This window comes from Cajanus cajan, chromosome 4 (assembly GCF_000230855.2).
Source record: "Cajanus cajan strain Asha chromosome 4, NIPB_CcT2T_4, whole genome shotgun sequence".
In the NCBI taxonomy this organism is placed as follows: Eukaryota; Viridiplantae; Streptophyta; class Magnoliopsida; order Fabales; family Fabaceae; genus Cajanus; species Cajanus cajan.
This window is the reverse complement of record NC_138520.1, coordinates 653,108-667,104: the sequence shown is the minus strand read 5'-3', so window position 1 is coordinate 667,104 and position 13,997 is coordinate 653,108. Positions and strand designations below refer to the sequence as shown.

Genomic DNA, 13,997 nt, shown 5'->3' with positions numbered 1-13,997 from the left:
CATAAATATTTAGCATTTTAAATTTAAATATAGTTAATTTATTTAATTATTCATTTGTTGTGTACGCCATACTCACATGGTTCATAATCATCATAATAAATAATTTTTTTTACACTTGTGCAATGTAATAAAAAAAATAAAGAAAGAAAAACGACTCGAAATAACCATATTAAATTCATTCGGTAACATTTTATGGCTAATAATTATTTGTTAACTCTTAACTTTTGCCTATACAACCATATTAATCCAGGGATCTGACCCTAATAAAAAATTATCATTGTATAAATTTATACTATTTTTATTCAAGTCAATGTGATTTGATTTTGTACTCCAAACAAGCAAACTAAAGATAAAATTAAAAATAATGGAACTACAATTTTATTATGAAGGAATGAACTATACTTTTGAGGGTAAGGTGTATTTTTTGGAATCATTTATGCTAATAACAGAGGAAATAATTTCATTTTACATCCACACTTTATTACCCATTTTATTCTCAATAAATTAATAAATAATCAAATAATCGATCATGATTGTTAAAAAAAAAAATTATATGTTAACACAAACTACTACGTGTAGAAGCGAAATGTCTTTTTTCTTCTAATAAATGATAATGTTTACATTTTAGCAACCAAAGTAATACATGATATAACCATTAGAAGAAAACATGTTTTTCTTATCAAAATCGGCTTGAAGTAGGGATCACCTAATATATTATTAGAAGTAAAATAATTATATTTATATATTTTTTAGAGTTAAATCTTTTAAAATAATTTTTTAAGAATATAAAAGATGATTTTTAAATTATAAAACTTAAGAAAGAGGTATAAAAAAGGATATTGTTGAGCTGGTCCTTGAACTAACTCTACTTTAAAGTCAAATAAATATTCAGGAGTTAAAATTTAGTTGTCACGTCTATTTTAAATATTTAAAACTTATAAAAATCATATTCTTCATAATTTCTTTAATTTAAATGTTTTTATGACATTTTTGGAAAAAAAATCAATATGATGTTGTCACATAAACAAATCATGCGGCAATGTTTTTTTAATTTTATTTTTATAATAAATATAGTAAACAATAAATGTCTACATGGAACTAATTTTCTTTTCAACTACTTTTTCTATTTATAAGTATTGAGTTTAAAAATTTACTTAAAAAATAAAATTTAATTTCATTTGAATGCATATATAAATAAAAAAGAAGTTAACAGGGTCTGATTAAGAAAATTAATTAATCTCTAATTTTATATTAATAATAAAAGGAATTGTTCTTTCTGGTATACTTATTTTTTTTATAACAAATTTGTTCTTATAATTATCTCTCATATTACTTTATTTTTTTTATCATTTTTATTTAGATTTTTTTTTACTTAATTGTTCAAAAATTACTCTTATAATTATAACTACAAAATACACAAAAATATAATATCTTTTTTACGCTAGTATTATATAATTTTAATTGTTTTATTTTTTTAAAATATTGAAATTTGATATTAAAGATAAGAAGTTTTAAATAAATTTTTAACCTTATGAAATAAGTGAGTTTTAATTTTAATTTTTAAGTCATTTTTAATAAGAGTTTTCTATCATATTCTTATATGTACTAGTAAATTTATTATTGGAGCATTATGACGTGGATGGTGTGATGTAAAAACCGTTCTTATGCAATATCTCTCGAGAACAAGTTCTTACCAATAAAAAATATTTTATAATAGTAAAGAACCAAAAAAAAAAAAAAACACTAAGAACCTAAAATAAATTTGAACATCGGAGATGTTCTTATAATTTTTTTATTCTTCTTAAAGTTAAAAATCACTAACAGCATGTATTATTTTTAAAAAATAAATTTGGTTACATCATTGAATCTTTCAATAATAAAAGAAATGAATTAAATGAATTAAATAAAAGAAGAAGAAAAAAAACGAAAGTAATTTAGCAATTAATTTTTAAAAAAATTTCGGTGATATTTTTTAATAACTGAAAACGACGCGGAGGGAGGAGACGGAAAAAGCGTGCTCCAGCAAGCGAGTTCACTCGGTGTTTTAGAGTGACGAGTGGATCCCCCTTGTGCAAAGAAAGTTACGTATAAAAGGGGCATTTCTCTGCTATGTCTTTGTTTTGTTCCTTTTTAATTCCTTGGCTCCTTAGTTAGGGTTTTCATTGCAACAATTCCCTGTGTGTAGACTAGACGCGACGGGAGATTATCATTATCAAATATCAATTCACTATACTTCTTGTCCGTACACTTGATCGAATACCTCTCATTCAGACAATAATTTAAGCTTTCGTACTCGCACGAGTACCAATTGGGGATTTTTCTTGGATTTAGGGTTTTCGTCGATTTAACACATTTACCTGAGAGAACAGATATGCAAGGGATTAATCGATCGGGGAGAGGCGTGTGAAATTGAAGGGTGAGTGGGGTTTTTGTATGGAAACTCGGAGTCGGAAGCGGGCGGAGGCTTCCTCAGCTGCCCCTTCATCATCGTCTACCACTCGTTCCGGCAAGCGTTCTCGTCTTTCTTCTTCTTCCGCTTCGATCCCAAACACCGTCGCTGTTAATACGCGTTCTCGTTCGGCCAGGACTAACAACAACTCCGCTTCTCTCATGGACCCCACCAATGAATCCTCCGGGTCTCGCCGCGATCGACGTGGCAAGAATTTGGATAGGGACAATTCAGATAAAGGGAAGGAGAAGGAACAAGATGTTAGGATTAGGGATGTGGAGCGAGAACGAGAGCGAGGGGTGCCGTTAAATATGGAGAGCGAAGGTGTTGGGGATGACGATGATGATAATGATAGTGAAGGTGGTGTGGGGATATTACCCCAGAATTTCACATCTGCTAGCAGTGCCCTTCAAGGGCTTCTTCGGAAACTCGGTGCTGGGTTGGATGATCTGCTTCCTGCTACGGCTATGGGTGGTTCTGGTTCGTCTTCTCACCAGAGTGGTAGACTAAAGAAACTTTTGTCTGGCTTGCGTGCTGATGGGGAAGAAGGTCGTCAGGTTGAGGCATTGACGCAGCTCTGTGACATGCTCTCCATTGGCACTGAAGAATCTCTTAGTACATTTTCGGTTGACTCATTTGTTCCTGTGCTGGTGGGGTTGCTTAATCACGAGAGCAATCCGGATATTATGCTTCTTGCGGCCAGAGCGCTAACCCATTTGTGTGATGTGCTTCCTTCATCCTGTGCTGCTGTTGTGCATTACGGTGCAGTGTCCATCTTCTGCGCAAGACTACTTACAATAGAGTATATGGACTTGGCGGAGCAGGTTATTTTCCAGTCAATATCTTTTATGGCATTAGTTAAATGTATATGGAATCTGGAACAAATGCTGAGTTGAGGTGTTTTAGGTTGAATTCTTTCTAGAAATATGTCTTATGATGTGCTAGGTTTCGAAGTTCTTGACATTAGATTGGTTTCTGTCTAAGGGTATGCAATTGCTTAAGTATGTTTGGAGATGGACTGCCCGTCTTGAAATGAGGTTCTTATTATTTGATACACCTTGGTCTTCTCTGCTCTGAATTCTGATAGATGTGATTATTGACATGAACAGTCTCTTCAAGCTCTAAAGAAGATTTCTCAGGAGCACCCAACTGCCTGTCTACGGGCTGGAGCTCTGATGGCTGTTCTTTCTTACTTGGACTTCTTCTCTACCGGTGTTCAGGTAACTCATCAATGAAATCCTTACGTCTAAGGATGGTTATTAATTATTATTTTCAAAGGGTGATGATTCATTTTGCATTTACTACTGTTAATCAGCAAGCATATATTGATATAATTGCATGTTTTCAGCGTGTGGCATTGTCTACTGCTGCAAATATGTGCAAGAAGCTTCCTCCTGATGCAGCTGACTTTGTGATGGAAGCTGTTCCTCTTTTGACAAACCTCCTTCAGTACCATGACTCCAAGGTAAGCATGTTTTGTTGTCATACTTGTCCTAAAATAGAAAATGCAAGTAGTTTTAAGGATGTTGTGTTTGCTTAGATAATGATCCCTACAGTCAATGTTTTTAGTTATCTAATTGTGTCTTAACAATATTCAATTTTAATTTTTGTAGGTCCTGGAACATGCCTCTGTTTGTTTGACTAGAATAGCTGAAGCATTCGCATCATCTCCAGACAAATTAGATGAATTGTGTAATCACGGACTGGTAACGCAAGCTGCCTCTCTCATTTCTACCAGCAGTCCTGGAGGTGGACAGGCTTCTCTCAGCACTCCAACATATACTGTAAGTGCAATCTTTGCTACTAATTCTGATATTTCTACCTTTGGTGGGCTGTTCCATTGATTTCATTGGTGCATGCAGGGTTTGATCCGCCTTCTTTCCACATGTGCAAGTGGGTCCCCTCTCGGAGCTAAAACATTGCTCCTCCTTGGAATTAGTGGCATTCTTAAAGATATACTATCTGGTTCCAGTGTTTCTTCTAACACCTCTGTTTCCCCTGCATTGAGTAGGCCAGCAGATCAGGTATAATGTACTTCGTAATACTTTTGGTTTATTATATAGTTTTACCTCTCCATGGTCCATTTTGATAGATTGTGACATTGATCTCATCATTTAAATCCTTGAAAACTTTTCAGTTTTCTTGTTGTGATTTGTGAAAGATTAATTTATCCTAATTCTCTTTTCTTATATTTAGATATTTGAGATTGTGAACCTGGCAAATGAACTTCTGCCTCCATTACCACAAGGAACCATTTCCCTTCCTGTCAGCTCGAACTTGTTTGTGAAAGGGTCTGTTGTGAAAAAATCTCCTTCTGGCAGTTCTGGAATACAAGAAGACACAAATGGAAATGTTCACGAGATATCGGCTCGTGAGAAATTATTAAATGATCAGCCTGAGTTACTTCAGCAATTTGGGATGGATCTCCTCCCAGTTTTAATGCAGGTTCAATGTTTAAATTACTTAATTGTTAAAATGTTCAAATTTTGTTTTGTGAATTATTTATAAATTTGCAAAAAGCTGGGCTATTTTTTTATACCCGTTACTTCATTCCTCCATTCCTGTGACTTGTTAATAGGTTTTGTCTTTATTTTGAAATAGATATATGGTGCTAGTGTCAATGGTCCTGTTCGCCACAAATGTCTTTCTGTCATTGGAAAATTGATGTATTTCAGCACAGCTGAGATGATCCAGTCTTTGTTGAGTGCAACAAATATATCAAGGTATCTAGAACTTCAATTGGGTTATTGTTGCTTATGTTCTCAGTAGAAAACTTATGCATTGTCACTTGGATGATATAGTTTCTTAGCTGGCGTGTTAGCATGGAAAGATCCGCATGTTTTGGTTCCTGCCTTACAAATTTCGGAAATTCTTATGGAAAAGCTTCCTGGAACTTTCTCTAAGATGTTTGTCAGAGAAGGTGTGGTCCATGCAGTTGACCAACTGATTTTGGCTGGAAATTCAACCAATATATCTACACAAACATCATCTGCTGAGAAGGAGAGTGATTCTGTATCTGGAACTTCATCTTGTGCTAGGCGCTATCGCCTGCGCAGTGGTAATTCAAATAACGATGCTAGCCCTGTGGATGATTTGAAAAGTCCAGTTCCAGTAAATGTTGGTTTGCCTCCAAGTTCTGTAGAAACTCCAACATCAAATTCTAGTATCCGTGCATCCATTGGCTCCATTGCTAGGGCTTTTAAAGACAAGTACTTTCCTTCTGATTCCGGGTCTGTTGAAGTGGGAGTTAGTGATGATCTTTTGCATCTGAAAAGTCTCTGCACGAAGTTGAACACCAGTGTTGATGACCAAAGAGCTAAGGCAAAGGGAAAAGTTAAAGCTTCTGGATTTGGTCTGGACGATAATTCTACCATCACAGAAGAGTATTTGATTGGGGTGATATCTGATATGCTAAAGGAACTTGGTAAAGGAGATGGTGTATCTACTTTTGAATTTATTGGTAGTGGTGTTGTTGAAGCCTTGCTGAATTATTTTTCTTGCGGATATTTTTCTAAAGATCGAATCTCAGAAACCAGTATTCCAAAGCTTCGCCAACAGGCACTTACAAGATTCAAGTCATTTGTAGCTGTTGCACTACCTTTGAGCATTGACAATGGGGCTGTTACTACTATGACTGTCTTGGTTCAGAAGCTTCAAAATGCTTTGTCCTCCTTGGAGCGTTTCCCTGTTATGCTAAGTAATTCATCTCGGTCATCTAGTGGAAGTGCACGTCTCTCCTCTGGGCTAAGTGCATTATCTCATCCATTAAAGCTACGCCTCTGTCGAGCCCAGGGTGAAAAGTCACTTAGGGATTATTCATCCAATGTTGTACTGATTGATCCCTTAGCAAGTTTAGCAGCCATAGAGGAATTTCTTTGGGCTCGTGTCCAGCGTAGTGAATCTGGTCAAAAGTCTACTATAGCTGCTGAAAATTCTGAATCTGGAACGACTCCTGCAGGAGCAGGTGTTTCATCCCCTTCCTCTTATACTCCATCCACTAACCGTCGTCATTCTACTAGATCCAGATCATCTGTTAATATAGGAGATACACCTAGAAAAGAAACATCTCAAGATAAAAGCATGGGCTCATCTAAGAGCAAGGGTAAAGCTGTATTAAAGCCTGCACAGGAGGAAGCACGAGGACCCCAAACAAGGAATGCTGTGCGTAGAAGAGCAGCTCTCGATAAAGATGCTCAAATGAAACCTGTAAATGGTGACTCAACTTCTGAGGTATGCTACTAAATTCTGAGAACGAGTCATGATAATGGAATAATTTTAATCGAAAATAGTTTCTAACATTGAATTATTTAATCTTTGTTTGATTTTGTCTGTACTTGTGCTTATGGTCCTTCCCTCTTCTTGTTAGATAAAAAATCATCGGTGAGCCTTCTTCATCTTATAGACAGTTGGCATATTTAGTTGATGACTTTTATTTTGCTGGTTTGGATCAAAATTATGCTTTCAGCTGAAGCATCTTCTGTAGCATCTTAAACATGAGTGTTGACTTTTATTGTTTAAGCCTTTTCTAATGTTTGACATTATTTTCAACTGCGTTTATGGGATAGGAGGAAGAAAAGGATATATCTCCTATGGAAATTAATGAGGCTTTGGATTAAAATGATACTTTCAGTTGATGTGTCTCCCATAGCATCTTAAACTTGAGTGGTGTTTTTCAATGTTTAAGCCCTTTCTATTGTTTGATATTATTTTTCCACTGCCTTTATGTGATAGGATGAAGAATTGGATATATCTCCTGTTGAAATTGATGAGGCTTTGGTGATCGAAGATGATGATATTTCCGATGATGACGATGAAGACCATGAAGATGTGTGTTACAACTTCTGCTAATATTTCATCTTATTGTTGCAGCTATACTTTTATTTTTATCTCTTTTATGATTTAAGCATTTAGGTTTGGTTAATGCCTTTGTTTTTTCTTCAGATTTAATGTGGCTCTTCATATGTTAAATTTCCGAGTGTATTTGTATTTTGTCATTGTATCTGTTTCCACTACTGTTATTCTTCCATCTTTTTTAGAAGATTTTAGCAATCATAAATGCTACTATTGTAGTTATAGAGTTCAACCATCATTGGCATCATGAGCATTAGTTGTTCCTATTGTTGTCTGGATTGTGATCTAAAATTAAATCATCACAAGATTGCATGATCTTATGATCTTGGGGCCATTTTCCTCTGTGACCTGTGAGTCACATGTAAAATCTTAAAAGAGTGGGATTGTTATGAGATTGTGATTAGCATCGCTTAACTGGTGAGATTGTGCAATCTTATGTGATCCAAAAATCTGTTGATTCTGAATTATGTTTGAAGTATTTTCTTTTGTGGACATCTGGATTTGTTATGTTTGAACTTTAGCAAACCTTGTGTTATGTATGTGACTAATTATAACTTGTTTTGGATTTTATCTTTATGAAATTTCTATTTTATGTTTGCTTATATTGTTTAATCTATAGTCCCCCTAATATATTCTGTGTATGCACATACGCATACAACTTTTCATTTTGTTTTACAATCTTGCAGACCTCCTTATCCTAGGCTGGATATCAATCTTGACCACTTTGGTAGTTACCAAGATTGAAAACTATCATATAATTTATTGTGTCCCCATTCTTGCAATGGAGTATTGCCAAATAGAAGTGTTATTGTTATTTCTAAGATTGGATTCTACCATGTGGTTCAGCTGTATTGTTCTATTTATTGAATTTTATCAAGCAGAAATGGTATTGTTGTTTCATATATTTTTAATAATTACTCACTTGTAATCATCATTACTTGTTGATTCCAATATTGGATACTAATGCAGTGAGGCTATCATTTTTTTCAGTTGAACACATGCTAGCATCAGGTTTAATGCATCATCAGCTTTATTTATTTATTTATTTATTTATTTTTATGCAGGTGCTGAGGGATGATTCTCTTCCTGTATGTTCGCCTGACAAAGTACATGACGTGAAATTGGGTGACTCAGCTGAGGAGACTATTGCTCCAGCAACAAGTGATAGCCAGACTAATGCAGCCTCAGGTTCTAGCAGCAAAGCTGGTACAGCCAGGGTATCTGACTCTGCTGATTTTAGGAGTGGGTATTCATCTAGCTCAAGGGGCGGAATGTCATTTGCTGCTGCTGCTGCTATGGCTGGACTTGGATATACTAATAGCAGAGGTTTCAGGGGAGGCAGAGATAGGCATGGGCGCCTGTTGTTTGGTAGTTCTAATGATCCTCCGAAGTTGATTTTTACTGCTGGTGGGAAACAGCTTAATAGGAATTTGACTATTTATCAGGCAATTCAAAGGCAGCTTGTGCTAGATGAAGATGATGATGAGAGATTTGCTGGCAGTGACTATGTATCTGGTGATGGAAACAGTCTTTGGGGTGATATTTACACCATCACTTATCAGAGGGCAGAAAACCTGTCAGATAAGGCCTCTACAGGAGGGTCAAATTCAATTACTTCAAAATCTGCCAAATCTGGCTCTGCCTCAAATTCTAGCTCAGAAGCTAAATTGCATCAGACATCTGTTCTAGATAGCATATTGCAGGGAGAATTGCCCTGTGATCTAGAAAAATCTAATCCCACTTACAATATTTTGGCACTCCTACGTGTGCTGGAGGGTTTGAACCAGCTTGCTCCTCGTTTGAGGGCCCAAATGGTTTCTGATAGTTTTGCTAAGGGAGAAATCTTGGATTTAGACAAGCTAGGTGTTACAACTGGTGCTAGGGTGCTTCCGGAACAATTCATAAGTGGTAAGCTTACTCCAAAATTGGCTAGGCAAATACAAGATGCACTTGCGCTATGCAGTGGTAGTCTTCCCTTATGGTGTTACCAGTTGACTAAAGCATGCCCTTTCTTGTTTCCTTTTGAGACCCGACGACAGTACTTTTATTCTACTGCATTTGGGTTATCTCGTGCATTGAATCGACTTCAGCAGCAGCAAGGTGCTGATGGTCATGGATCAACAACTGAGAGAGAGGTGAGAGTTGGGAGATTGCAGCGCCAAAAGGTTCGTGTCTCTCGAAATCGTGTCTTGGATTCTGCTGCAAAAGTTATGGAGATGTATTCTAGCCAAAAAGCTGTACTTGAAGTAGAATATTTCGGTGAAGTTGGCACCGGCCTGGGACCCACCCTTGAGTTTTATACAATCCTTAGTCATGATTTGCAAAAAGTTGGACTGCAGATGTGGAGATCTAATTCTTCAGAGAAATATCAAATGGAAGTTGATGGAGATGAAAAGAAAATGAAAAGCAGTGAAGGCTCTGGGCCTAATTTGGCTGGAGATGGAGAACTTGTTCATGCTCCTCTGGGGCTGTTTCCTCGGCCTTGGCCTACAAATTCTGATGCATCAGAGGGTAGCCACTTTTCAAAAGTTGTTGAGTATTTCCGGCTGCTAGGTCGCGTAATGGCTAAAGCTCTTCAAGATGGACGACTATTGGATCTGCCATTGTCAGTGGCATTTTATAAACTTGTTCTCAGTCAAGTATGTTATTTTTTAATATTGATGTTTTAACCATTTTCATATGTATAGTTAATCTGAATGTCAATTTATTTTCTACTAGTCTATAGATCTAACCTTCAATTTGTTGCAGGATCTTGATTTGCATGACATTCTGTTCATTGATGCTGAGCTTGGGAAAACTTTGCAAGAGTTGAATGCCCTTGTCTGTCGGAAGCATTATATAGAATCTACTGGTGGTAGCTATACTGATACAAGTGTTAACTTACATTTTCGTGGTGCCCCAATTGAAGAACTTTGCTTAGATTTTACACTTCCTGGTTATCCTGAATACACCTTGAAACCAGCAGATGAAATTGTACGGAGTTAAAGTCCAAGCTAGTTTATAGATCTTGGTTATTTGTGAATAAAATTCCTTTAACGTCCCCTTAAATTTTCAGGTTGATATCAACAATTTGGAGGAGTACATATCCTTGGTGGTTGATGCAACTGTCAAGACTGGAATCATGCGACAAATAGAAGCATTTAGAGCAGGGTTTAACCAGGTTTTATGCTGGTCTTGATTAGCTAATTTAACTTAAAAGTGTGGACATTGGTGGTGTGGAGTATCTTGTTTTTCTAAAACGAGATGTTCCCCCATCCCCTTTCCAGTGGAAAGTATCTGTTATTAAAATTGTCTTCTTTGTTTATTCCCACTTTCCGTGCTTGTCTCCTACCACATCCTTGAGAATTAGGTTTTGATCCTCGCTCAATGGTGTTGTATTGTATTATCCATGTAGCTGATCCCACCTAGTGGGATAACCGGATGAGATTATTGTAGTTGTAGATTGGGATGAGTTTAGGGTTTAGGGTTTAGGATTTAGGGATGAGTTTACCTGATGCATGACATTAATGTGGTAACATGTCATTGAACTTCTTAAAGTGAGGTGTTCTGATACATTAATAGCTATTAGGTGTTTTATTGATATATTAAATAATGTTGTATATATCTTGCCTTGATCTGATGGTTGAATATTCCGCATGGAAGATTATAAAATACATGTTCCTGTTCTTGTGTTGGCTCCCAATCAACTATAATTTTCTGCCCAATATATAGAGATTGCAATATTCATTTATTGGGTGTTAAATTTTGACTTTCAGAAGACATTGTTTGCGAAATGGATGGGTAGATGTTAGACTTTCTTGTAGTTAGTTAATCGGCTCATTTTATTGAGTTGAAAACTAAACATCACTTGCATGATTGTGCTGTTTAATGCAGGTTTTTGACATCTCATCTTTACAAATTTTTACTCCTCAAGAATTAGATAACTTGCTATGTGGCCGCAGGGAGTTGTGGGAGGTGATTTTTGCCCCCATTATATTATTTTTTTTAACAGTAGTTAAAATATTTGAACTAGGCATTAAAATCATAAGTTTTTTGTTAAAAAATATTACTGCAGGCCGAGACACTTGCTGATCATATAAAATTCGACCATGGGTACACTGCCAAGAGCCCTGCCATTGTTAATGTATGGTTTTTATCCTATTTAAAAGGAATATTGTGTATTGTGGAAATGAGATATAACTATATATGATGCTTATCCTGTTGGGTGCAATTTTTAGTTGCTTGAAATTATGGGAGAGTTCACACCGGAGCAGCAACGTGCCTTCTGTCAATTTGTTACTGGTGCACCTAGGCTGCCACCTGGTGGACTGGCAGTTCTGAATCCAAAACTAACGATTGTGAGGAAGGTATTCATAGATAGTTCTTTTGATAATGTGATGAATTGTGGCTTATTCATCTTGTACTTTAATATATATATATATATATATTTTGGCATATTAATGTCATAGTTATCTAGGCATGTTAATTTTTGTTCTTATTATTGTATTATGTTATGCCTTCTTTTTTATCTTTTTTTTTTGCATGTCTTGGTGCAGCTTTCATCAACTGCAGTTAATACTTCATCTAATGGGAATGGACCTTCCGAATCAGCAGATGATGACTTGCCTAGTGTGATGACATGTGCTAATTACCTGAAGCTTCCTCCTTACTCTACCAAGGTACTGTGATTCGGCATACTTGAAATGATTTTTCGTCACAATGTCTTCACAACCTTTCCTTACACCTTGTTTGGGGAAAGATATGTTTTTCCTAGTTTCTATTGTTTTATTCTTCAGAAGGGAAATGGCGCAATTAAAATGTTGCCAAATAATATTGTTGCATCAGTGTTATCAATTATATTATCTTTCATGTCCATGTTTGGTTGGGATTAATTCTAGGAACATTCTTTAACACAACCTTTTGAACATTTTTTCTCTTAAGTTAAGCATTATTGAAAACCATAAAAACTTGACGAGTCTCACATTATTTTAATGAATCCCGTGATTTGTAATTTTGAATGAATTTTAAGTTAGTGTGTTGGTTGCACTCCTCTTCAAGGAAAATAATTGCTAATTATTATTATTTTATATTCCATTGCTTATTATTTTAAAAGCTCTTTTAGAAACCTGGCAAAACTTGGCGACTATTTTTCCAGAATACACTACGCCTGTTAATTTCTTTTGGTATATAAAAGAAATTAACGAACAACTACGCATGTTTATTACTTATGCTATATTGCATTTTCTAGTATTAATCTATGATGTCCAATTTTCAACAGGAAATTATGCACAAGAAGCTACTATATGCTATCAATGAAGGCCAGGGATCCTTTGATTTATCATGAGTTTCTGAAACTAACCAACCTTACCCTGTATGTTAATAGATGAAACAGGGTTTATTGACTTTATTCTCGAGGCTCAGTTATTTTTTGGTTCGATGTGCTTTTCTCGTCGCTTCTCGAATAAAAGTCTCATTTTCCGTGCTCAATGCAAATTGCAAGGTTGTGAAATTGTTCAGGTGAGTTGACCTTTTCTACCGGTAAGGTTGTATCTGTCTGTTCTGTTGTTATGATGAGATAAACTAGATTTTCGATACTGCAGCATGTCTATATTATGTTACCTTTTATTTGGCTGAAGTGGCTGACTGCATGTATATAAGTCGTATTTTCATATTCTTCCCCTTTATTTTTGACAAACTAAGAATTTCTCCCATAAATTGCAGTTGAATCGGGCCGCCACATTTTCAAACTGTAGGGGAATTTACGGAGCTCTTATTTAATTTTACCTGTTAGAACTTGTAAATAAAATAGCAATGATGAAATTTTGATTTTCTTTATTTTAAAAAAAATGTTTGTAAGTCCAATTATTGGCAGTTAGCATGTACGAAAAATGGTAAAAGGGAAGAGAAATAATTTAAGGTATTATGCATTATAATCTCATTATATTTTTTGGTTACTTCTGGCATTTGGGGTTTTAATGTAAAATTTTCACAATCACGCATCACATGGACAAATTATGCTGATGTAAAATTTTCCTACGTTTACAGCTGCACACGTAGGTAAATCAATAGCATGTTTGCTTGAAACTTAAACAATATACCATATTACTTGGGTCTGTTTGTTTGAATGTCATTTGGAGAAGAAATGGTTTTTAAATAGCTGTTTAAAGTATGATGTTATAAAGTTTGTGTTTTTCAAAAATTATAAGTAACTTCTTAAAACAAAAAAAATCAAAGGCTGTTATTTCGAAAATTGAATTCAAAACACTTCCATGGACCTTATTTTCCAGTGTACATGCTGCTGGTGTGCTGACTAGTTTGCAAGACATGGAGTATCTAACAACGATCGCTTTTATTTATGGAATTTCTGTCCTAACTCTTTGACAGTGTTTAGGCTTAAAGATACTTTTATTTTTGGAATTTCTGTCCTAACTCATTGGCAGTATCTAACAACGATTCCTTGTTCTCCCTTTTTCTTCTGTTGTTTAGATTTCTTCAGCATTAAAAAAACAAAAAAATCAAGGGAAAATGATATTAGCACAACAATTTATACAACTAAGAGGAGAGGAATTTGATATATAATAAATAATGTGAAGGACATAAAATATGATGTTATACAAAATGTTGAATAAATTGTTATATACTTATCAATACATTATGTAGGGGTGTAAGTAGGTATGTGTCACTTGTGAATTTGAACTGGTTCAAATTAATTTAATGA

At 35.3% G+C, this 13,997-nt stretch overlaps 1 protein-coding gene across 2 annotated transcripts; it reads left to right on the top strand.

The window, feature by feature from the left end:
• Positions 1-2,058: 2,058 nt before the first annotated feature.
• Positions 2,059-13,233, top strand: LOC109817186 (E3 ubiquitin-protein ligase UPL3). Of its 2 annotated transcripts, XM_020382402.3 has the most exons (18): positions 2,060-3,273; positions 3,559-3,669; positions 3,798-3,914; positions 4,063-4,233; positions 4,312-4,473; positions 4,646-4,894; positions 5,051-5,172; positions 5,251-6,679; positions 7,181-7,276; positions 8,365-9,939; positions 10,049-10,273; positions 10,356-10,460; positions 11,174-11,254; positions 11,355-11,423; positions 11,518-11,646; positions 11,836-11,958; positions 12,558-12,796; positions 13,001-13,233. In XM_020382402.3, exons 1-17 carry the CDS (start codon positions 2,434-2,436, stop codon positions 12,621-12,623), a joined length of 5,670 nt encoding a protein of 1,889 aa, XP_020237991.2. In that variant the 5' UTR covers positions 2,060-2,433; the 3' UTR covers positions 12,624-12,796; positions 13,001-13,233. The 2 variants fall into 2 exon arrangements, with proteins under 2 accessions (XP_082929986.1, XP_020237991.2); XM_083073860.1 differs by lacking the exon at positions 7,181-7,276 and having other exon boundaries at positions 2,059-3,273.
• Positions 13,234-13,997: the final 764 nt, after the last annotated feature.